This window comes from Sceloporus occidentalis, unplaced genomic scaffold (genome assembly GCF_023333645.1).
Source record: "Sceloporus occidentalis isolate IW3139 unplaced genomic scaffold, rSceOcc1.0.p SCAF_2, whole genome shotgun sequence".
NCBI classification, from domain to species: domain Eukaryota; kingdom Metazoa; phylum Chordata; class Lepidosauria; order Squamata; family Phrynosomatidae; genus Sceloporus; species Sceloporus occidentalis.
In genome coordinates, this window is record NW_028316982.1 from 170,786,718 (window position 1) to 170,813,056 (window position 26,339).

Here is a 26,339-nt window from a genome sequence, read left to right on the forward strand (position 1 = left end):
GGGGGCGGGTGGAGGGGGAGCTCCTGGCTGGCTGGCAGGAGAGCAAGAGGAAGGAGGGATCCGCAGCAGCCTCACCTGCCTCCCTTTCTCCTTAGGAGCCCTGCGCTCCCTCCGCAGGAGCTGAAGGAGGGACCCAAGGTGAGCCTCTGCTGCTCAGTCCAGGGAGGGAGGCAGGGAAGGAGGGAGGCAGGGAGGGAGGGAGCGGGCTCAGCAATGCGGCACCTCTGGAGCCCTCTCCCTTTGGACCTCTGGGCACAGAGACACGGGGAAAGGCAGGGGCTGGACCAGGGATGGCTGGCTGTGCGCATAGAACGTGGGAATGAGGAGACACGTCTCACTGGCTGACAGCACACTGTGAGTGGGGGAACCCGTGTCGCTGGCTACCTATGCACCCATGGGATGTGTGAGTGAGGGGACACGTGTCACTGGTTAGCTATGCACCCATGGAACTTGTGAGTGAGAAGACTCAGATTGTTGGCTAGCTGTACACGCATGGAACGTGTGAGTGGGGGACCCGTGTCATTGGCTGACTGCACAGTGTGAGTGAGGGGACATGTGTCACTGGTTAGCTATGCACACTTGGAACATATGAATGAGGGAACCGGTGCCACTGGTTAGGTATGCACCCATGGAACGTGTGACTGAGGGGGATTCAGGTTGTTGGTTAGCTGTGCACCCATGGAACATGTGAGTGCAGGACCTGTGTTGTTGGCTGTCTGCGCAGTGTGAGATGCGTGTCTCTGGCTAGCTGTGCACATATGCGACATGTGAATGAGAAGCAAGCGCCACTGGTTAGGTATGCACGCATGGAACGTGTGGGTGAGGAGACCCGTGTCACTGGCTCACAGCATAGTGTGAGTGGGGGACTCGTGTCACTTGCTGGCTATGCACATATGAAGCATGTGAGTGAGGAGACTTGTGTCGTTGGTTAACCGTGCATGCATTGAATGTGTGATTGAAGGAACCGATGGCACTGGTTAGGTATGCACTCATGGAACGTGAGAGTGGGGGACTCGTGTCGCCGGTTAACTGTGCACGCATGGAACATGTGAATGAGGGGACTCAGGTTGTTGGGTAGCTCTACACATATGGAATGTGTGAGTGGGGGACCCATGTCATTGGCTGACTTCACAGTGTGAGTGCAGGACTCAGGTCGCTGGCCAGCTATGCACATATGTAACGTGTGAATGAGTGGACTCAGGTTGTTGGCTAGCTATGAATGCATGGAACATGTGAATGAAGGAACCTGTGTCACTGGTTAGGTAAGCACACATGGAACGTGTGAATGAGGGACCCATGTCATTATTTATCCTGGCTTTCTCCCAAGGCGGCTCACAATAACAACTAAAAACATAGTGCCATAAAATAATTAAAGGATCAGCTAAAAACAATCTAAAGTTACAAACATTAAAACCACAAGAAAACCACAATACCCATCCCATATAAAACCTGTGGGGGACTCTTGTCACTGGTTGGCTATGCAAGCATGGAAGGTGTGAGAGGGGAACCTGTGTCGCTGGCTGACTGCACAGTGTGAGTGGGGGACTTGTGTCACTGGTTAGGTATGCATGGTATGGAAGGTGTGAGTGAGGGGACTCAGGTTGCTGGTTTGCTATATGTGCATGTCATGTGTGAGTGATGGGACTCGTGTCGTTGGTTAGTTATACACGCATGGAATGTGTGAATGAGGGAACTCTTGTTGTTGGTTAGCTGTTCATATATGGATCCTGTGAGTGAGGGGACCTGTATTGTTGGTTAGCTATGGTCACATGTCAATAAAAGTATAGTGTCTAGATCAAGAGAAGTAATAGTGCCACTCTGTTCTGCTTTGGTCAGGCCTCACCTGGAATATTGTGTCCAGTTCTGGGTACCACAGTTCAAAAAGGATGTGGAGAAACTGGAGCATGTCCAAAGGAGGGCAACTAAAATGGTGAAGGGTCTGGAAATCATGTCCTATGAGGAACAACTCAGGGAGCTGGGGAAGTTTAGCCTGGAGAAAAGAAGGTTAAGAGGTGATATGATAGCCCTGTTTAAATATTTGAACACATGTCATATTGAAGAGGGAGCAAGCTTGTTTTCTACTGCTCCAGAGAACAGGACCCAGAACAATGGATGCAAGCTCCAGGAAAAGAGATTCCACCTCAACATTAGGAGGAACTTCCTGAAAGTAAGGGCTGTTCGACAGTGGAACACAATCCCTCAGAGAGTAGTGGAGTCTCCTTCCTTAGAGGTATTTAAAAAGAGGCTGGATGGCCATCTGTCGGGGATGCTTTGACTGAGATTTCCTGCATGGCAGGGGGTTGGACTGGATGGCCCTTGTGGTCTCTTCCAACTCTATGATTCTATGTAACATGTGAATGAAGGGACTTGGGTTCTTGGTTATTTCTATCCCGCCTGGTTATTTCTACCCCATGGAATGTGTGAATGAAGGCACCCATAGCACTGGCTGGCTGCACAGTGTGAACGGGGGGGGGGGGGGCTCATGTTGCTGGCTACCTATGCATGCATGCATGGAACGTGTGAGTGAGGGGACTCAGGTTGCTGGTTAGCTATGCACACCTTCTGTGGGCTAAGCCTGCTTTGTGTCCCACTCTGCTTGGGTAGAGACCCAGAGTGACCTAGTGGTTTGAGCATTGGACTGTGACTCTGGAGACCAGGGTTTGAATCCCAGCTCAGCCATGGAAACCCACTGGGTGACCTTGGCCAGCTCACACTCTCTCAGTCTCAGGGGATGGCTGTGGTAAAAACTCGCTCTGAAGAAACTTGCCAAGAACCCCCTGTGATAGACTTAGGGTCGCCATAAGATGGAAACGGCTTGGAGGCACACAACAACTGCTTGTGGGGGCGCCTTTTTCATGGGGAGGTTGGAGTGCTTTTTTTTTTTTTTTTTTTTTTTGGAGGCATGTTTTCTGGCACATGAGTCTATTCCAGCCTAGTGGAGGGGGCATATGTGGGAGTGCAAACAGCCTGACACTGAGAGTTTTCTCCCCTTGCCTTGCACACAGGTATGTGGGAGGGTGTGTTGCTATACAAAACCAGGAGACTGATCCACATGGAAGCAAAAAGGCACTGGTGTCTGTGACCTAAATCCAACAGCTAGTCCCTGGCAGAGTAAACCCATTGAATCCACGGGACCTTTGCATACCAACATCTATAGAAATTCCATTGATTTCTGTGAGTCTGCTTTCATTGGGTCTAGCAGTTCAATTTAGGCCTCAGCGTCTAGGATTTAGTCATGCTGAATTTTGTTTTGTGTTGCCTTGCTTGATCATGGTGAAGATTGTTGAAGCAGCCAGCAGATATTTCCTTGAAGCATCAGCATACCTGTTTGCCCTTAGTGACCCCTGGATTTATGGTTTTTCTTATCGAAAACTGTTTTAGTTTGGCTTATCGTTGTTTATCTTGGCACTGAGATGTGCTGTTATGTGTGCTGCATCTCTTGTTTCCTCATTTCTCATCTTTCCTCACAGTAGTTCTCTGTCCAGCGTTTGACACTCTGCAGTCAGTGTCATTTTTGTGAGTGTGCCACACGGTGGTAGGCAAAGCAATGGGTATTTCCTATATAAACTACAGCCAGTGGTGTTTCCTTTTCTTTCTCATTCTTTTCGGTTGGGATTGACGATTGCAGAATAACTTGGTGATTGGAGCAGAAACCATCCTAAACAATTAATGTGTTATAAGTAATACCTGTGTTAAACATTTACTCACAGATTTTTGTCCATTGTTGTGAATGAGGACCAGTGTGTATAAAATAAAACTGAATACTGGTCATCATCACCATCCACTGCTATGAATGAGGACCAGTGTCTATAAAATGCAATTGATGCTACCTGGTCACCATCACCATCCATTGGTCACCATTACCATCCATTGCTATGAATGAGGACCAGTGTCTATAAAATGCAGTTGAATACTAGTCACCATCACCATCCACTGCTATGAATGATGATCAGTGTGTATAAAATACAAGTGAATACTGGTTACCATTACTATTCATTGCTACAAATGAGGACCAATGTGTATAAAATACAATTGATGCTACCTGCTCACCATTACCGTCCATTGGTCACCATTACCATCCATTGTTATGAATGAGGATCAGTATGTATAAAATACAGTCAACCCTCCTTATCCACAAATTTTTTATCCACAGATTCAAACACCCACAGCTTGGAAATATTCCCCCAAAGTATAAATTCCAAATAGCAAACCTTGATTTTCCATTTTATACAAGGGACATCTTTTTGCTATGCCATTATATTTACTTCAGCATCCACAGATTTTGTTATCCAGAGGGGGAACAAAAACCCAGCGTATAACAAGGGCCCACTGTGCAATTGAATACTGGTCACCGTCACCATCCATTGCTATGAATGAGGATTTGTGTGAATAAAATACTATTGATGCTACTTGTTAGTCACCATCCATTGCTATGAATGAGGATTTGTGTGAATAAAATACAATTGATGCTACTTGTTAATCACCATCCATTGCTTTGAATGAGGACCAGTGTGCATAAATTACAATTGATGGTATCTGGTCACCATCATTATATCCTTTTTCTTATTTGCTGACTTTAAGGTAGGGTATGTGGCTCCGCTCTTCTCCACTTTATCCTCACAGCAACTTTGTGAGGTAGTCCAGGCTGAAGAAGGAACAACATATGTGACTGGCCCAAGGCCACCCAGTGAATATTCAAGACCTAGTAGGTACTCCCAAATCTGACTCTGTCCCCTATTCCACATGGGCACTTCTTCAAGGGAACCATAGTTCAGTCCTGTCCACCTTTAAGCTTTTTTTTCCCCCTTTAAATGTTACTGGGCTGAAAGTTTGCATGAACACTGGGTCCAGCGGGAGAGTACAAGGCTGATCCTCTTGTGTGCATCTGAGAGTTTATTTCCTCTGTTTTTGTGTGAGAGTCATCTTGGCTTGATCTGGGTGAGTGTCTATTGTTCTCCTGAAGTAGCCAGTAAATCTCAGTGAAACATTTGTTGGTAGACAAATTCATGGGGTTGCCTTAAGTCGACAGGCGACATAGAGTAATGCGCACATACATAGACCAGCTTCATATATTTAATACATTTGCTCTGTTACTGTCGTTCTTGTGCTTTGTCTTCAGTTTTCCCCAGTCAGATCTGACTGAGAACTGTGTTTTAGCCTTGAATGCTCTTGTCTTGAGTCGACAGTAGGACATGCTTTTGAAGGAAGGAGCTAATAAGTTTTTGTGTGTGAAATATGGCAGTGTGTGCTCCTGTGTGTCTATATGTTTTTGGGAAATAATAACAATTTTTATACCCTTCCTTAAGATATGCTGGTAGTGCTACTTGTGGTATTTTTGCAATGAAAGAGGGAGAAAAGCAAACTATGCTGACTTGTTTAATATACCTGAAGGAGGAACTTGCAGAAATGAAGAAGGGATCAGTACTTTATGCCTTGTAGTCTTCTCACCAGTTGGTTGTCTCAGAGTAATTAAAACTGTAAAACAGAGCAGGGAACAAAGAGCTGATATAGAAAAAAGCTTTCTAAAATTTAGAATAGTTAGACATTGGTGATTTCTTTTTTTTCTTTTTTTGTATCTTTTAAAAAGGTTATATACTCTGAGCACTGAAACAGGTGTCACCACTTCTAGTGTTTGCTCAGTGTACTCAAAATGGTAAGTGAAATGTTTCTCAATTCAAAACAGTTTTATTTGTAATTGTGATCCAGTGGTGTATTGCTTCCTTTAAAGCTTGGGTTTTTAAATACATCCCTAGGACTGGCCCAGCCCCAAATGGATGCTCCCCCCCCCCTCTCCTGGTACCATCTACACTCCAGAAGCTCAGCATCCTGAAAACCATTTCAGCAGTTTTGTGATGAGAAAATTAAGACAATGCTGCTCCTGTCAATTAATAGGATGTTTTTCAATGTCAGTTGGAGTACCTTGTTGTTTTGTTTATTATATTTGTAGCCCATGGTGTAGTGATTTCAGAGCTGGACTTTGATGATGGGAGACCAGGGTTCGAATTCCTGTTCAGCCATGAAAGTTTACTGGGTGACCTTGGGCAAGTCACACTCTCTGACCCACAGAGGAAGACAAAGACAAAATTCCTCCAAATAAATTTTCCAAGAAAATTCTAGGAGCAGGTGAAGGCAGTTAACCCATATTTATAGCCTAAGTTTTGTTCAGTGTACTCCATACAATATGCATGGGTCTTTTATTCCCTACTCTGTGCTGACAATAGCTGTGTGAGACTGGGAGAAGAATAACTGGTCCAAGATCATCCAGGAAGTTTTATGGTTCATTGGGGACTAATAGAACCTGGATCACCCATAGTCTAATCTCACATACTGATCACCACACCAGCTATAATATTAAGTGTGAAGCCCAGTTTGGGATATGTCTTGCTGTATTTATCCATGGAAGTCCATCAGCCTCTCCAGCAAATACATAAACAGACTTTCAACCCAAGATAAAGTATAATAAGAGTATATATTACAGACCCACTTTCTGGATCAAGGAACACATAGACATCTTTTTCTGTCAATTCCATTTTTGGACAGAACAATCCTGAGTGTGTTGGTGGGGGCCCTACAGTGGACAATTCCTGATGGTGATCTCTTGGGTTTATGCTGCCACATGAGCAGAGGGGCTCTTCTAATCTAACACCTCTCCGCCAGATTTAGGATTGCTCATGGTTACCCGCTGGGTCATTTTAATGGCTTAATTATCCATCTGTATTTTATTTTTAAATAGCAGCTTCTTGAAAAAGCAAGTCACTAATGTATGGTGTGTGGCACTCTATAGAACGTTTTCATTGTTGCTTTATTTATTTCACCTTTATGACAAAACATTTGTTTGCATGTCATCTGTCAGGAATGGTTCCACGATTTCCATGTGTCTGTGTAGACTCTCCAGTAGAGTGTCCTGGCAAGATAATGGCCACCATTTTGATTGTTTCCAATGATGTCAACAATTCCCTATACAGTCAGCTCTCCATATCCATAGATTCAACCACCCACAGCTTGAATACACACACACACACACACACACACACACTGATATATATATATATTTAAATCCTAAAAAGCAAACTTTAAATTTGCCGTTTTACATAAGGCGCACTATTTTAATATGCCATGGTATATAATGGGACTTGAACATCCACAGATTTTGGTATCCAGCAGTTACCAAGAGCCCATTGTAATAGCTTTTTAAAAAGGGAAAGCCAACATGCTGATTTACTGTTATTGACAATATTGGTTGGAGGGGACTTGGAGTGTTGTAATCCAAAAAAGTTATGTTTCCAAACTCTAGTATGGCTTGCCTAATGTGATCTAGTAAGCGTATGTCAGGAGTGAAATTATAACCAGGACACTGTTATTTGCACCTCAGACTTTGTGTTTCTGAGATGGCTTTGATTTTTCCTTTTGTTTTGTAGGGAGTGGAGAAATAAATAAGAATGGATCAGTTTCTCAAAGGCTTTGAGGATAAAAGAACAGTCTCCAGTGATACAGACACTGCATTGGCACGACAATGATTTGGAAATGACACAGCAGCGTTCTTCTGTCCTACTGATGAAGCAACATTACATGGAATAGACTGGCTTCTAGGGAATAAATAACACTTAAATCCTCAGTGCTGGCCAGATATAAACCAGTGTGATGTTGAAATGAGATGAGGCTCCGAAATGGAACTGTGGCCACTGCATTATTTTTCATCACATCTTTCGTGAGTTTGTCCTGGTACACAGCATGGCAGAATGGGAAAGGTAAGTGGCATCGTTCCTGAAAAATAATGTACAGCTGTGCATGTGGCACACATTGAGATCAGTTGGATTAATCTGAGCTGCCTCCCTTTCCCCATATGTAGACTAATATTCTAAGTAGCAGCCTCATGATTTCTGCTTAGAATTTGGCCACTTTGTCCATTTTTTAAGACTTTAAAAAACTGTGAAAACAGAGAGTTAGCAGACCATAGCTACCTTCTTTTCAACTTCCTAAACATGAGAGGACCTGAGTAAAAAGGAAAAATCTCCTGGAGAAGTAACAGTTTATGTTTTGTGTGTGTGTATGTAAAGGTCCTAAATTCTCCTTTTATATCAGAATATAGTGGATTCCTTCTTTCTATTTGATTTATATTCAGGATGTTCTGAGAACCACATAAAGTAAACATTCCATTTCCATCGCTACTTCAATGCTTGCAGTGATTGAGGTCTGGTCCTGCACTGTTGAGATTATTAGTTCTGTACAATAAAAAGAAAGAAAGAATCCCAAAGTAGTTACACTTTTCAGCTAAAGCATGCACTGTAGTAATGTTTCAGAGAATGCAGGAGATTATGTTTTTGACTTGTTTTCTTCTTTTCTTTATTTGAATTGATGGCTAAAGAGGTAATTCATACCCCTGGACATAACTAGAATGAAGTATAAGCGCACACAAGGTCAATATGGATTAGATACCCCCAGTATTTTCTAGAGAAGCACTTTCTGTTCGCTTAGTTGAAGAAAAAAGAAATAAAGCAAACAGTGTTGGATGTTTCCCTCGAAATAAACTCAATTGGTAAAATTTAGATTGGATCAAATGAATCACTTTTCATTGTGAAAAAGTGCAAATTCATTAAATTAATAATAAAAAGGCTTTTTAATAGTGATAAGTGTTAATGAATACATCAGAAGTGTTCATTGTTTTTATTCTAAGGAATTCAATTGGAACTGTTATGATGCTCTTAGTGGCTACAGTCATGTTGGCCTCTTATGCTCTTTTTCAAATAAATCTTCCTCACAGCTTTATTTTTAACAGGGATCATGTAGACTCTCCTTACAGTAAATAAGCATATAAAAAGCAGAGTTTTAAAGCCCAGTCGGACTGCAGTTGCAAAGGGCTTCCTGTGTGATTCTTCAGATGAATGATAATTGTGCAAAATGTGTCTCTGGAACATTTTCCATTGTGTAACCCTAAGAGGACACTTCAGATAAGAAAGCAAATAGGAGAAGTGGAAAAGAGTTTGATGACAGTTTGCTATTTCTGTCTTTAAAGACCTGGAGGAAAAACTGGCTTTAATGCCAAGGCAGAAATTGGTGTGATCTATCCTAGGCCCCATTCCCACTGGCTTATAACACGGATCAATAATCGAATCATGGGTGCATCGTTCCCATTTGAGTGCGCATTCGATCCCCATTGCACCGATTTCGTTCCCATTGGAATATGGATCTGATCCCCATATATTCGATTTTTCCTTGGAAAACCCGAATCAGTGGTGGATAAACCGGTTTAAAAAGAGTGCACATTTTTAGAGATTTTTCCTGCACCTCCTGAGTCTGATTCAGGGCAAATGAATGGGAACGACAAGGGTGTCTGATTTGGGAATTTGGGGATGGGAGGAGCAGTGCTCAAGGGGATGGCCTGGGGGTGTCACCCACTTTGTTCTCTTTCCTGCATTACCGGCGCCATTTTCTCCCACTTGCATAGCCTTTCCCCCGGTGGAGTGGGAAGCAGGGTAAGGCGATCACATATGTAGACAAATTTTTTTGGTAAAAAATTAAGCTTTTGATCACCTAGGCGCTCTGTCGGGTGTCCAAACATAGCAAATTGCTACATTGACCTCCAAATACGGTAAACACATTACGCCCCCCTGCAACCTCCCCCCTGCTCCACGTGCATTGATCGACATGTGAGGAGACCCATTGGACACCATTTTAACTATGATTTTTTCTTTTTTTTTATATGCCTGCTCGATCGCCCCCCAAACAGCCCAGGGAGCAATGGGGGAGGCAAAGGGACTTGGGGGGATGGAGGCTCCCTTTCCCCTTTCCCAGAGGCACTCTGGGAAGACACAGGAGAGTCTGGGAGGCAAAGGGACATGGAGGGGATAGAGGCTCCTTCTCCCTTTCCCAGAAGGGAAAAGCACCTAAGTGATTGAATGGCTGTGACATCAAGCGCTTAGGCGTTTGACAGCTGCTTTAAAAAAAGAGGTTCTGGAAGGACAATGGGAACAGGGACTGAAAAAAGTCCACTTCAAATTACAATCCAGAAAATTTCAATGGGAATGAAAACATGGGTCAAAAAATGCCCGAGTCCGTTTGCCCCCTTTCGTAATGGGAACGAGGGAGCAGATTCGAATACAACTCAGGGAAAAAATCCAAGTCAGAATCACAGCAATATAAGCCGCTTCTTTTGCCCAGTGGGAATGGGGTCCTAGACTGTTGGAAAGCTGCTGGGGGTGGGGGGGGGAGATATACTCACTTGTTGAAATGTATCAAGAGCTCAGAAAAATTACTTCATGTACTTCAGTATCCAATAATGTCCCTCCCCCCCCCCCCGGGTGGGGGAGCTCTGGGAGCTGAAGTCCAAAAAAGAACTTTTCTGAGCTCTGAAACTGTACAGTGAAAATAAACTGTACAGTAGTACCAGTCAAAAGACAGTCTTTTTTTTATAAAGGAAAGAAGTCATCCTATAGTTGAGATTACGCTTGATATTAGAAAGGAGTAAAGGAAAAAAGGACTCTTAATATAAGAATCTATAGAGGTAGTTAAACTAAATTACTATTGATTAACAGATTTAGCTTCTTCATTGTGAGTAGAATGACCTGCTTGCTGTCGATAAAATGTTTGTATAAAGCTGGTTTCAGAATTTGTTTTGTTGATAGGAGGACATGAGCTCAAGCCTATGGAGGCAAAAAAATGCACCTGGTTACCATGAATTTGGAATTTTCTACCTCCTTTTAGCTCAGGAGTAGGCAACCTTTTTGAGCCGGGGGCCGGGTTGCTGTCCCTCAGACAACTGGGGGGCCGAAGCCAAAAAATAAATAATTAAATAACTTAAAAAAAATTTAAATAAATAAATAAACTGGGACAAATGTAGGACAAAATTTTCAAATGGTGGACACTTTTTTTAAAAAAAGTGGAGGACATGTGAAAAAAATTGCTGATTTTTTAAAAAATGTTAATATAAATGCATGTTTCTGGGGCTTCTATAGACAATTGCCCCTACGTGCGAGAGGCCAAAGGCCCCGGCTGCAATCGGTGGCAGGACCAGGCTGGGGCCGGTCCCAAGGCCTCGCCGGGCCGCATCCAGGCCGCAGGTTACCTACCCCTGTTTTAGCTCGAGGATATGTTAGAGCTGAACTAATAGTGCAGAGGCTCAAGGATATAGAGATGGCAATCTCAGATAACTGCTTTTAAAATTTGTTGATCTAAACATTTTATGCCTCTTTTATTTCTCCATATTTGTCACTTCCAAGGTACCTGGTAGATTTGCCAGATATCAAGATGAGTATAACATTTACTCAGGCAAAGTTAAATGCTATCCCTTTGACAGATTCGATGGGTCAGCAATGGGGACATTTTAAAGTGGACAGAGTATGCAGTTGTGGTTCTCTGTCTGTTGACGATATTACTCATGTGTTCCTCAAATGTTCCAGCTATAGATCTTAGAAATAAATATATCAACCACTGTTAAAATCAATGAAGAGAAGGTCATATTCTGTGAAAGGTTGTTTTGTGCTGTTGATGGATGTAGTTCTTCTGAACATCTAAATTTCTAGTCAGTACTTTGCAGCTGCGTAATGCAAGGCTTTAAAGGCTGTATAGAAAATTACCCAAAATCTGATAGTCCAGGGGAAGAGTTTTATTATTTATTTAAAGTATTTCTTTATTGCCTCACAGACTAGAAGGGTTCCTGAGGCGATGCACAAATAAAAATCAATTAAAACAGTACAAAGATAAAATCATTTTAAAACACGTTAAAATGCTCTTTAAAAACTCCTAAAAGCAGGCTAAAAACAATGCTACAATCCAGTTTTGAAACAGTTAAAACACCAATTTCAAACACTGAATGCCATGAATTAACAGCACTCATTTGGCTGGCCACTGGAAGCTTAAAAGAGATGGGCCCAGCCTAACTTCCTTGGATAGGGAGTTCCATAGTCAAGAAGCTGCAACAATGAAAGCTCTGTTACATGAAACCACCAACCTAACTTCACAAGATGCTGGTACACACAACAGGGCTTCCTCTGATGACCTGGCAGGCTCATATGGGATGAGGTGGTCTTTCATTTATCTTGGCCCCAAGTCATTTAGGGCTTTGTGGGTGAACACCAGCACCTTGAATTGAGCTCAGAAACAAATTGGAAGCCAATGAAGTTCTTGCAGGACTGGTGTTATATGGTCTCTAAAATCCATTCCTGACACAAGTCTGGCTGCTGCATTTTGCACTAGCTGCACTAATTTTAGAGTTTTAAATTCTATAATGCTGAATGAATAATTATTCCTTGAGTTTTAACTGCATAATGGCAATTTGCTGAAGTACAATAAACTTCTATTTTGTATAAAGTATCCTTAAACAAATTATTTTTAAATACTACTACAAAATGTCTTTGGATAAAAATAGGAACAACGTGACTAAGAAATAAGAATGTGAGCAAGTTAAAACTCCTTAGGAAAAATACAGTTCATCTAGGATTCTTCAGACTTTTATCATACCAATCCCTGGAGGTTTTACTTTTTTTTAAATCCACTATTCAGTAACTTTGAAACTTGGTCAGAGTCCAAGAGCAAATTTTAATAGAATTCTATTCTTACGTGCTGAACTTTTTAATGCCAAAGCTATTTTAACTTCAGCTTTGCAAATCACTTATATATACTAATTGGTTCGGCTTTTCCAAATCAGTGATCCCCACACTTTGCTTTACTAGCCACTTGTTATTCATGATTGTTGCCCATTCCTTCTAGTATATACAAAGGGTTTTGTACAAGTTCAGGTCTGTTCTTTTCTGCCCTCCAGTTTAAAGATTGTAAGAAAACTTCTGAGCAGTGTAAGGGACTCATGCTGTCCCTTACGTTTTCCAGATTATCAGACAAGCAAATGTTGGTTTCACAGTATACTCTTGAATTTACTGAATATTCTTGTGTGTGTGGGGGGTGTTTTTCTTCTGTATATTGGGCTAACAGGACTTAAACACACTAAAGGCACCAGTTCCAATCTGATCTTGTATTTTTTGTAAGCTAAGCATGGTAAGCCCTGGTTAGCACTTGGATGGGAGGCAGCCAATGAATACCAAGTGCTGTAGGTTGTATTTCACAGGAAAGAACTGTCAAAATCACCTCTGAGTATTCCTTACCTAAGAAAACTCTATGAAATCCACGGCATCACCATAAGTCAACAGGTGAACGGGTGTGGTCACCATTAGTATACCTGGTATCTGGAGCCTTCTTTCCAAATAATTCATTATGTCTAGAAGTAAATAATTCACTATGTCTTGTGGATGTTAACTTTTCCTGATAGCTCACTGTGCTCAGGGTTACTTGAGCCACCTTGAATCCCATTTTGGGCTAAAGGCAGGATATAATTCCAATAAATAAATACTTTTAAACAAATCTAATTAAGACTACAATTTTAGTTAATCCTACATTAAATTATGGGCCTGTCTTTGGAAAATGCTGGTGAAGTAGTGGTATGGAAGCAGCATGAAGACAAAAGTCAGTATTTTGTGCTCTGAGGTGAAACTTAGATTAAATCAATTGCTCCACTCAAACATAACTTTATCGGAAAGAAGCATTCATCAACCTAGGAAATATAATCTCCTTATACCAGCATCTTGTCTGATGTTTAGATTAATTTGATAACTAGTATTTATTTTGTAGAAGCAAATTATCTGAACTGGGATGAATACTTCTTTCATGGAAGCTGCATGTGTGCACATACCCTGACCTGACCTTCTTTCAAATAGAATGTACTGTAATGACCTGGCTGGCTGCCTTACCTGGTCTTATTTGGCCTCTAGATTCCTATCAGAGTGACTTCTTAAATGTTTGGCATAGTTACAGTCTTTCAAAATGCTTGCTTTGGAATGGATTATCTTAAACTGATGTGAGCATTCTAGAGCTGAGGTGTACAGTTTGTGACCCATAATATCATATGAAAGCCACCAGCCATGCTTTGTAGTCTTCATTAAGAAGTGGTAGATGTATAAGATCTGAAGAGAAACTAGACTTACTTACCCACATACAGATCTCATGCATTTCTCTTCAGCTCCCCAGACATACTTTTAACTTTATCTCAAGTACAGGGGTGCTACCAGCAACCACTGCTTCTTTTGCTTAGCTTCTTCTGCTGTTCCGATTGGGCATTGGTTCAGCAGCAGCTGGCACAACCAGTCTCAGCAGGGCGTGAAAGCCTACTATCATCCAAGTCACCAACTTGGGTGGAATGTCACCATTGAAAAAAGCAGAAAACAGTAAGGAGATAAGCTTTCCGTTTTTGGTTTTCACTGTGCTTTTCAGCACTCTGTTCACTACCACTGGAAAAAGACCAATGCTCATATTACAAAAAATTTCTAATGTGTGTGTTCCCTGTCAATTCTCCTTTCCCAATAGAGCCATCATTTTGACAGGAAAATGCATCCATCACCATTGTTTTGCCACAGCACTTTGTAGCAGAAAATCCTGACACACAATATAGGGAATCATATAGCTTTTCATCCAGCTTCTGGTGTGTATGTGGCCATCAGATGTACTTAGATGGAAAGTACTCAAAGAAGGATGGAACAGATGGTGCAGGGGGAATAGGCCCTGTTTATCCTGGATTGAGACTTTGGTATATTGTATCTTGGGGAGGGGGGAGAGATTTCTGATAACTACAATTTTCAGTAAGTGAAAAACCATGGAGAAATAGGGAGAATTACAGTGTTGATTGGTAAATGAAGGTACTGGTCAGTATAACCTTGGATTTTCTTGACTGTAAGCCCATTGAACCATTCTTTGTGATGATAGCAACTCCAGCACCTCACTCTGCAACTGACCAAATATAGTGCTGAAAACTGGAAACACTGTCGCCACAGAGATACCCCTCGTCATCTCTTTGCTTTCCATGACTTTGGTTTTATGTAAGGAACAAGAAAATAAATATTGGAGGTTAATTTTATACCTAGTAGCTGCAAGATTAATAATTGCTGGAAAGTGGAAGCAAGAAGAAATACCTCCAGTAGAGAACTAGTTGATAAAAGTAAGCGAGATGAGAGAGATGGATAGACTAACATTCATGGTAAATAATAAATCAATAAATAAGGTAGAGAAAGTTTGTTCACCAATTACGGAATACTGGGGAAAAACCTGGGGCATAAAGAGAAATCTTCTATAATTTTATTTGGAATACATAATAATTAAAAATAAATAAATGGGAAAACAGGGAAAATAACATGGTATAGGGTGAAGTTACTCATATGAGAAACAAACACAAACAAAGAGGAAAGAGAACTAATGGAAGGATTCATTAAATTTAAAATACTGGCTTACGAAGGAGTCACAAGAAGCAATATAACACTGTTGGAGCCTTTTCTGTTACATCCCTGCATTATATACAGCTAATGAAATTGCCAATGAATTGCAGTGATGGCAAAATCAGTCACCATCACTGGATCTTGGGCCTCCCCAGCAATGTTCCCAGTGAGCTAGGGACAGGATTCGGTATTGTCCACCACTGATTTAGAGGGATGTGTAGGTTAGACCTGGTACCACCAATCTCTTTGCCAAACGCTGGCTATTTCTTTACACAAGCCTTTTATTTCTGGCCTGTAGTACTGCTGTCCAAGAGACATTGACAAGAGCTGCAGTGAATGAAGTTCTTGGTGGGAAGGGCAGAGTATAAAAAAGCCAAAAGCTGATATAGGATTGCCACACTTAAATAGGTGAATGGATAATGTAAAACAGCCTTCCCTAACCTGATACCCACAAAAAAATGTTTTTTAAGCAAGGGCAAATGCAGGATTAATGCTGAACATAAAAAAAACAAAAATAATGACCACAGAAGAAATACATAAATTCAATGCAGACAATAAACAATTAACAATTGAAATAGTCAAGGAATTCCTGTATCTAAAATCAAGTATTGACCAGAGTGGTGATTGCAGTCAAGAAATAAGAAGAAGGGGTGGGAAAGACAGCTATGAAAGAATTGGAAAAGATCCTAACGAGTAAAGATACACAACTGAGCACTAAACTTGTATTCCCCATTACCATGTATGGATGCGAGAGCTGGACAGTATTTTGCATCTTAGACATAGTGATAATTTAGGAATATTCAAAAGCTTAACTTGAGTGGTGTGTCATTCTGCAAATCTGTGTTTTATGCTGGGCAATTCTAATGTTTAACTAAATTGTAACAGTGGTGGTTTTTCTACAATCTGTGAACCTTGGGTTTAGTCCAGACTTAATCATGCTTAGAGTAGACCTATCAAAACCAATAGAATTAGTTAGATATGATGACTTTTCCATTGATTTCAGTGGAGATCCTCTAAGCATCACCAAGTCTGGATGCAACCCTGCACATTTAATTTTCTTTCAATCTTTTTGAGGCAAGTAGGGACTCATCAATACTTGCCAGAATACTCTGGGATGACCCCCAGAGTATCCTAACCCCAAATTTCCCCATATCTTGCAGGTTTCCCCCAGCAATGACAGGCAGCTGTCTTCCCATGCAGTTTCTATTTGTTTCCTGATGTTGCTGCTGAGCTCAGAATGAGGGACCCATCCACGCTATTGATGCTGGGCACCTTTTTCACCCCCAGAGTGACTCATGCCAACAGCAGCAGCACTGAGCAGTGAACTGGGACCATGAATGAAAAGGCAACCACTATTGTCACTGAACCCCCCTCAAAATCCATAGCAAGTAATGAGTTATTTAAATGCAGGGGGGGGGGGGAGAAGCCCAAAATCAGGTGTGGGCATCATGAAGACAGTCTGAACCTGATTCAGGGGTTTGGGTTTGTGTCATGTAAGCAGGATGCAATGAGCCTGGGAGGAAACTTGGGGTAAATCCCCCATGTAGACATGGCCTTGGAAAACAAATACAGGTAAACCTGAGTTAACTAAGTAGATCAGGCCTTACTACTTTAACAGAAAATTTGGTACGCCTATGAACTGCTATGGCAACGAATGAGATCCAGTACCTGTATCCCAATTTCCCCCAGGGTCAGGTGCTTCAGACAAAGAACAGTACATGCTGTACTCTACTGGAAGGAGGGAAAATATTTAAAAGGCCTCCATTGACATAATGAAAGAAATAATGTTTGCCAGCAGCCTTGATAACATGTACATAATCAAATGCAGCAGTAGTGGCTTTTCATTTCTCTAGAAAAGCATTTGAGGACAAGGATTTAAAACATTGTTTGCTGGACAATAGTTTCTAGTCCTGCTTGGGATTAGAGCCATGTTCTTCTGCACGTGGCATCACACACACACCTCATGTGTGTGCAGTAGGCTAAGAACTGATTGAGTCAGTAGAGCACCTTTGACTAAGCTGCTTTTGATACCTTGAAATGTGCACAAACAACCTCTGAAGGAACGAAGGAATGGTGCCGCCATACAAGATGAAAAGGCTAGTAGCTATGGTGACAGAAGTGCCAGTTCAGTTTGGCTGGGAGGAGAGAACTTGCACTTGCAGTTGGAGAACAGGAGGGAGAGGCATGAGCTATTAGTAGAAAGAGCTCAGTAGAGGAAAGGAAACAAATACAGGGAACACAGCCTAAGGGTTGCTTGGGAATTGCTCCCAGAGGTTTTAGGAAAATATGTCCGGTTGCTCTTTCAGCCTTTTGGTATCAGAAAGGAAATAGGGTGGTGATGAGGAGACACAGTTGTTGTGAACTTTGTGGGAACAAGTATTTCTCAAGGCTGTGCAGTCAGGGCAGGGTGTGTGTGTATTTGTGCATATGTATATACATGTATGTAGGTATATTCTTAATTTTTGTTGTATGCCTCCAGGTGATTTTGACTTAAGACAACCCTAAGGTGACCCTAACATAGGGTTTTCCTGGCACATTTCTTCAGAGAGGGTTTGCCATTGCGATCCTCTGAGACTGAGAGAGTGTGACTTGCCCAATGGCAACAAGTGGGTTCTTTTATATTTGAGCAGGGAATCAAACCTTGAATCTGAGTACCCCCTTGTTTATACTCTTCCTATCTGGAATGTTAAATATTGCAAGGAGTAGCATGTCTCATTTGGAGCATCTACTATCCATTCCTGCAAAACCAGGACAGGTTCAGGACCCTTAAATTGCATCCATGGCCCATTGCTCTCCAGATGTGTAGGACAGAGATTTAGAATTTTCCCAAAAGTTCTCATACTTGAGAAGTAATAGAATCTATGCATTAAGACATTCTCATTGGAAAAAAATAGTCACTATGAAATTTTTCACCCTTAGACAGAATAAAAGAACCAGTACTGTTTCCTCCCCCCCATCAGCAGTAGAAATAATGAAACAATTAATAATGGAAATTTTATTTTAACACATATTGTTTTGTGCAAAACACACATTTTAAAAAGATATACACATTTCTTTTGCAAACCTCAACATTTTAATGCAAAAATCTAGCACAAATATTTAAAAAAAACCTTGCAATGAGAAAACTCAAAGAGAAATGTGCAAAACTCTTGTAATCTCAGCCAGCAGGAGGGAAAATGTTTCTGTACTCATATATGAGAATGAAAGAAGAAGCAAAATAATTAATCCAGTACCCTAAAGGCACCAAATCCTGTCTGACCTTGGAAGCTAAGAGGTTCAGTCCTGGTTCGAACTTTCATGGAAGACCATGATACTATTGGCTACACGATACTCTAGGCTATATTTCAGAGGAAGGAACTGGCAGAACCACCTCTGAGAATTCCTTGCCTAAGAAAACCCAATGAAAGCCATGGCATCACCACAAGTGCACAGGTGATTTGAAGGCACATACACATTGTTGGACAATTCACCCTCTCCCCCCCCCCCCCATCAAAGCCATCTGGGGGTTGTGGGAATAGTGGTGTAACAACTCTGGAAGGTGATGGGTTGAGAAAATGTCTACATCACTTTGGAACAAGGTCTAAATACTTATGTTAGGCAAGTCAGCATTGACCAACACATCAGTCTTTTCCTTTGCAGGTAGACCAAACTGCACAGATGTAAGGCCCCTGGGCCTTGTTAGTTATTTTTCCACAGCTGTTTTTCTGGAGGGCTTTTTGGCTCGATAGTGGGAAAATGCAATCTGTCATGTTTTAGAAAGGCGAGCAAATCAATCTGATATTGGTACTAATTTCAGGATCGGAACAAAGAATTGTTAGTTTCAGGCAGCAAATTAGGGCTGGAGTTGTGCCTGTTACCAACCACAGCATTTGGTGGAAGTAGGTGGTAATAACAGGGACATCTGTCAGTAATATTCAACATGGTTTGCATATCCCACATTCAGAAGTGTTGACACGTTTGGATGTTAACTAATCAGCAGGCAAGGCGAAGAGTTTGGAGCAATCTTGTTAACTCTTGCCTTCTAAATTTCTTTACATCTGAAGCTGGACCTCTTGTTGTTTTATTTATGTTCTGCTTTTTCCATTAAATTGGGACTGAAAGCATCTTATACAATTTAAAAGAAATTCCATAGAAACAAAAACTTATGCAAAGACAGGTATAGACATATACAGTGGAACCTCGCCTTACGCGGGGGATCTGTTCCGTTTATGGAGCGGGCACGCTGTACTAAGTTATTGTTATATCAGCCTGTGTACAAAATTAGAATAATTTAAAATGATAAGTTAAAAAGCAAGATGGATGGCTTTTCAGAACAGCACAGAAAATGGTTTGGGGAGGTACAGGGGAGAAAAATGGCTGAAAATCCTTTCTCCTTCATTCTGTCAACAGCCACCATCTGTCATCAGAGAGGCATCAAGTTGCTACTGCCTGATGAAAGTATTTCTTAGTAAATTGTCTAATATCACTTATAATTTCTTTGATGTTGTATTATAGAATCAAAGAATCATAGATGTTGGAAGAGACCACAAGGGCCATCCAGTCCAACCCCTTGCCATGTAGGAACTATTATTAGCTTTTCTCTAAATATGAATGCAGGTAGTATATGAAGTATAAATCAAGCAAGTTGTATTATGTGCTTGCATTTAATTTACTTTTTCTCCTGGTATGAGAGCAAGAAATCCTCAGGCAGTTGTATTGCTTTTAGCCTGTAGCCTTGAATCAATATTAAAATGGAGATAAGGAAGTTTCTAATATGAATGGAATCTAAACACTGTTGCACGAGATACAATGTGCCTATGTTATACGCGGGTGTGGCTTATGCAACTTCCATATGCTGCAAGTCTGCGCTGGAAGAAGCTTTGGAGGTAACAGGGTGTACTGTGGGCACAAGCCCCATTCCTTCTAATGGGGCTTGACTTTACGTGTTTATTCCCTTATGCTTGGGGATCCAGAATGGATCCCCGTGTAAGGGAAGGGTGCACTGTATTTATCTGATAGTATTCTGTTTTTTCTCCATAAGTAGTTACAGGCAAATCCACTAACATTTGGTTAACCATGATTAAGCAGGAAGGAGCAAACCATTGTTTGCATGTCCTGTCTATTTTCTCCTCTACACAATACTTAACCACAGCTAACTGTCTGGTTGGCAGCAATGTTAACTGCAGCTTGGGCTCGCTAGGATTTCTGGTGTTTCTGAAATATCAGCTTAGAGTAGGTGTCTGCTTCTGAAGTAACCCAAAACCATGGTTAACCTAGATGGCTAATTGTTCCTGTTTAAGCATTTTGTGTTCTAAAAGTGACAAATTGTGCAGCCATTTCTCCATTGTTATGGTTAGATTGTTATGGTTGTATGTGCACCAGCTCTCAGACCATTAATATTTACCCATTTCTGTTTTTTAATTTATTTGAATTGACATTGTATGCGTTTTCCATTAAACTTGAATCTTCTCCTTATACTTTGTACTACAATGGAAAGATTGTCCATCTGAAGTACATTAAACTATTTTTTATTTGATGGTTACAAATATTTCTTGTAACAGTTCTGAGACTGTATGTCTCAGCTGTCTTTAAGGTTTAAAATATAGTTTGAATTTTGTGTGAGCACTGATATTTTGACACGTCTTTGAACTGCTGACTAATCTAAATACAAAGCTTTTTGGGAAGCTGGCAAAGTAGCCCTAAATTCTTTATATTCCTCTTTATTTATCTAGATAGTCTCATTTTCCTCATTCATATTGATCTGTCAGTCACCCTCCCACTAGTCATAGCTTTATTTAAAGAATATTTTCATATTATCTGTTTGGAAATATTTGAAATAATATCCTGCTGGTAGCTTTTTGAATATACCAGCTGTAATGAAAATACATTCTTACAACTTCCAACAATAGTTAAACAGGTTTAATACTAACATTTTCGGGTAGAAAAGGGTAGAATTCAGAGGCTTGGCCTTGTTAGTCTGGAATATAAATATGTAAAGGGATCTTGTAGCACATTTGAGACTAACTGTGCTACAACTTCTTTCTCACAGTTAGACAAAGGTGCTACAAGATCCCATTACATGCTATCTTTCCAAGAATTTGTCTGTCCCAAATAAAAATATCTGAATAGATTTTTGAGTAACTCTTCAGATGTGTGAACTGGAATAGTTATCTAGGAGCAGAATATGAAGTCAGGGTAGAGAAAAAACTGGCAGAAATGAGAATGCATGTCTTCTATTAACTGTTTTTGGCCAGTTGCCTCTCTGTAGTTCTAACACTATAAATGGGCTATTGTTATGAACATTCCATATATTTTCCTTCTAAGTGTGTTTCTGTTGTGGAGAAGTTCTCTCCCAGGTTTTCCCCCTTACACAGCAAGATGTAGCACATTCATTAGGATTTATTATTTTATTAAAGTTGTTGTTGTGTGCCTTCAAATCACTTTCCGCTTATGGGAGCCCTAAGGTGAACCTATCATGAGGCCTTTGGCACGTTTCTTCAAACAAGAAGTATTCAAACCTTTCTTTCCAGAGTCATAGTCCAATGCTCAAGCCACTACACCCCACTGGCAGTCATGAAAGTTATTTGCAATTGGTAATTGTGTTTGTGATGCAGCTAGTGATGACCAATACAACTTTCTCACAGTGCAACTAGGGCTACATTGGACTGCCAGAGTGCATCAGCTAGAGCAGTGATTCTCAAATTCTGGCTTTCCAAGTGGTTTGCACTTTGGCTCCCAGAATCCCAGACCATTAGCCAAGATGGCTGAGGCTCTGGGGAGTTGAAATCCAAAACACCTGGGAAATCACTGAACTAGAACAATTTATACCCATTCGTGTACTTATTTATGGCATTTCCATGCCTTTCCCCTGATTTAGCAGAAAAGGCCCCGGTTAATCTTCTGCTATCCCACTTTCTCAGCTGCTTTTAAAAATATCCCAGTTTCTCTCTTCTCCTTCCATTTCCCCTCTTTGATATCGCCTTACTTCAGTTGCTGCAGACTGGGTTCATAGTGGAAATGTAGCTAGCTCTCTATTAACAAGATAGAACAGAAAGTGGAAAGAGCAGAGTTTTATCCTTCTCACTAGACTCAGTCCAAAGCAATAGCAGAACATCCTGTGATATGTAACTGCAAGTTTCTTGAGGTTAGAAAAAGAAATAAAAAGCAGGAGATGGGGACAGTCCTGCCAGGGGTGTTTCTAGGGGTGTGATGTTTGTGTGTGCGTGTGTGTACTGCACTGGATGACACGTCAGAGGGGAGTGTCTGCCTTCCCATGTGGAGTGTACCTCCACACCTCTCTGTGGGTAGACCAGGACTCCTGGAGACTGAAGGTCCTGAAAGGACCCAGTCCATCTATCTGGAGTTTGCAAGACATATTATTGATATGCCATTGCAAACTCCTGAGGGCTTCTCCCATTGCTGAAAAGCACTTGGATCCCTTTGGGACTTGTGAACAAGAGGGGTAGACTGGGACAACTCAAGGCACATACGGTCCTTTCATGTGCCCCGGTCCACCAGCTGTTGGCAGAAAATAGACCAGAGACCTTCTCTTCCACAGCAACTCAATCTGCTCCTGAGGGACCCTGGGCCTGGTGGCTCTGACCCTGCTGGGATTGGCAGCATGAGGGTTACTACATTTGAGTGGTACCAACCTTAGTGATGCCAATGAGTCTTAGCCAATTAAGAGGAGCTTTCCTTGAGGAAATCACCTTTGTGTTACAGCAGCCCAGGAATTTTGTACCAAGGGCTTTCTTAGTCACAGACACAATGATTTTCACTACCTCTTTGTAAAATACAAATTAGTGTTTCAGAGAAGTATTCCTATTTTTTAAAAAAATTCCCCTCTCCCTTTCCGTTCCAGCAGCCTCTCCAGCTGCTGGGATGTTTTTAGACTGAGTGTGTGGTTTATTCATCATCTTTATTGGTAGGTGTTCTAGCAAAGTGCACTCTCTTTACTACTTTATTAATTTCATGTTATTTGGGGAAAGACAATGCAACCTGACACTTCATAGTGGATAAAAATGGTCATTTGCAACTGATGAAAATTACAAAAATAGTTGGGGTTTTTTACATGGCTTTTTATAGTATGTGTGCATGTGTGTGTGGGCACATGTATATATCTCTAAATATACCTTTTGCAAGGCTCATTAAGTGGGCTGTCTTTGTTTGCTGTTATGCTTGCAGCATTTACAGGCACAAAAATGATGATAATGTTTTCTCAAAAAAACCCTTTTGTTTTTGTTTTTATTTTTCTTGTGTGGTAAGTAGGCAACCTGGTATCCTTCAAATGTTTTGCTTTGGCTGTTGGCCATTTTGTTGTGGTGTGCCTCCAAGTCTTCTTTGGCTTATGGTGACCCTAAGGCGAACCTATCATAGGGTTTTCTTAAAGTTGTCCAAAGATTTCATTGAGTCAATATTTTCAAGTGAACCAAAGCCATTTTCTGGACTAATAACACAGTTGTCCCTGCTGTGCACTCCTCCAAAACCTGTGTTATAGTTCTCAGATCAAAAAATTGAAAAGTGTTTTAAAAATCTACCTCAGGATAAACATACATATACAAATGTGTGAAGTGTATGAAAACTGAGTTTGTGCATGTATTTTAAATCACCCATTTGATGCTGAAACAGACTTATTCATGCAAATCTGACAAGGCCTGGAAACAGGCAGATTCATCTTTCCTGACTGTGCTTTTATGGGTAAAATGGGAAGTCTGCAATGATGGTGGTGATGATTGTGCTGGTTAAGATTTTGAAGCTACTGGAAAATGCAAATGAGAGCTGTTAATGTAATGGAACTAAAACACATTTCATATGTAAAGTGTTAGGGAAAAAAGTGGGTACTAATTAGGTGAGAAATGTGACTTGTGGCAGATAGCTCTGTGAAATTAAATGAACTGTACCACTTGATTAGGTTCATCTTGAGGATAATTAGATTGCCATCTTATTCTGTTCTCTATAAGTCAGGTCAAAAGGTTGCCTCCTTAGTGTGAATGATAGCTTGAAGATAATAGTGTTCTTAGCAAGCTGTTGGTTGCTTTTTAGAATTCAGCTGATATGATATATGCAAATCCCAAATTAGGACATGAAATCTCCTAATGCTAAGTTATATACTACCAAAGCCTGTGGCCCAAATCCTTTTTAACACTAAGTAATGGCTTTTAAAATAGGTCTGAGACCATTCTGCATATCTATTACAAGAATTAATAGTGAAAACATATATCTGTACTTGCTCAAAACACACATTTTGTGTATTAATTTTTAAAAAATGTTTGATCACAAATACTATAAAGCCTGCTAATTCTACTCCCTGTTGTTGTTTGTTTGTTTAAATTGGGTTTTTTTCCCATTAATGTGTAAGACTACACCAGTACAAAGCTAAATCAGAAAATTAAGTATCAAAATGCATTCCAGATGTTATGGCCACTAGCATAAATAATAATTGTTCCCAAAAAGTTCCCTTTTAAAGCAAGTTGTTTTGGCTGAATTTTTGTTAATTGAAGGATTCTGTTATATTGTTTGTAAACTGCGCCCTCAACTGTCAAATGGTCATTTTATTACCATGTAGAAAGAACTGTTTGATACTGTACGTGTACAGTCTACCATCAGTTTATATTTTAATTTGTTATTGTTATATTGATATGTTGCTTGTGTGATTTTGTTTTTATATTGGTCAATGACCGAATAAATTTTATTACAGTATTATCTAAAATACAATCAATAGAATGAACAACAAAACTACTACCAGTCACTAAATGACCAAATCGTTGTATGTTTTCCATGCTATCAACGTCAGAAGTGGAAGGTCAGATGGATAGGCCCGCCAGAAGAGATCCGTTTTAAGTGCCTTCTTAAAGGCTTCTAAGGTGTTTATAAGACGGATCTCTTCCAGTAAGTTGTTCCATAGTTTAGAGGCCGCGGCTGTAAATGCTTTATGGGAAGTTGTAATTAGTCTAGTTTTCATATATTCCAATAATTTCTTCCCTGATGTTTTGAGAGTATGGGGTGGATTGTGTAGGGAGGTGTTCCCTTAATTAACTTGGGCCCAAGCCATGTAGTGTTTTAAAGGTAATGATGAAAACCTTGTATTGCGCCCAGAAGCTGATTGGCATCCAATGAAGAGATTTTAATATTGGAGTAATATGATCTGATCTTGATGTTCCCATGACCAGTCTGGCTGCAGCATTTTGGATGAATTGAAGCTTCCGAACTTGGTACAAAGGTAGCCCCATGTAGAGCACATTACAGAAGTCTAAACAAGAGGTTACCAGTGCATGTACCACTGCGTCAAGGTCCCTCTGGGCCAAGTAGGGGCGCAGTTGGCGTATCAATCGAAGTTGGTACCAAGCACTCCTGGCCATCGCCTCCACCTGAGATGACAACTCAGGAGCACTCCCAAACTGTGAACTTTATCCTTTAGGGGAAGTGTGACCTCGTCCAGGACTGGTTGGCAAATCGTCATGCCTGGATCAGGGGTGCCTATCGCAAATACCTCCGTTTTCTCTGGATTCAGCTTGAGTTTATTTTCCCTCATCCAGCCCATTACCGACTCAAGACAGCCTTCAACTGATTTCTGATTTCTGATGATCCTAGGTCACGGCTGTCAAAGGGTTTCCTTGGCAAGATTTGTTCAGAGAGCAGGTTACCTTTGCCTTCTTCTGAGGCTGAGAGAGTGTGACTAAGGTCACCCAGTGGGTTTCTATGGCTGAATGAGGATTTGAACCCTGTCTTAGTCCAATGCTAAAGCACTACCCCACACAGTTTAGGTTAAGGTTAAGATTACCAGTATATTATTCACAACTAGAGAAAAAAATAAGATGCACTTATAAATAAACCTTATTCACTAGGAAATAAATCCTTAATGCTGAACAGCTGTAAACAACTAATCTTTCTATCCAGATCATAGACTTAATTATCCTTATTGTTTGAAACCAATGCACAGACTGAGAAGCATATGCTTGCCTGAGCTGACCTCCATGTGGGTCTACTGATGAGTTGCTGCTGCTGTTGTTTTTAAAAAATGAATCTTATGTCTCATCCCGCTCTTGTCCAAACTCCTAGTGCAGAATTGGCAAGAAAAGCTCTGAGTGTTAACAACATTGTAAATGGATG

At 40.9% G+C, this 26,339-nt stretch overlaps 1 protein-coding gene across 1 annotated transcript in view; it reads left to right on the forward strand.

Annotated features, from left to right (window-relative positions):
* Positions 1 to 26,339, forward strand: part of LOC149319322 (alpha-1,3-mannosyl-glycoprotein 4-beta-N-acetylglucosaminyltransferase A) — an 84,235-nt gene continuing 57,896 nt past the window's right edge. Inside the window, exons 1-2 of the mRNA XM_089511468.1 lie at positions 1 to 138; positions 7,419 to 7,748. Coding sequence (XP_089367594.1) covers positions 7,655 to 7,748 — 94 coding nt within the window. The 5' untranslated portion in view covers positions 1 to 138; positions 7,419 to 7,654. The remainder of the gene's footprint in view (positions 139 to 7,418; positions 7,749 to 26,339) is intronic.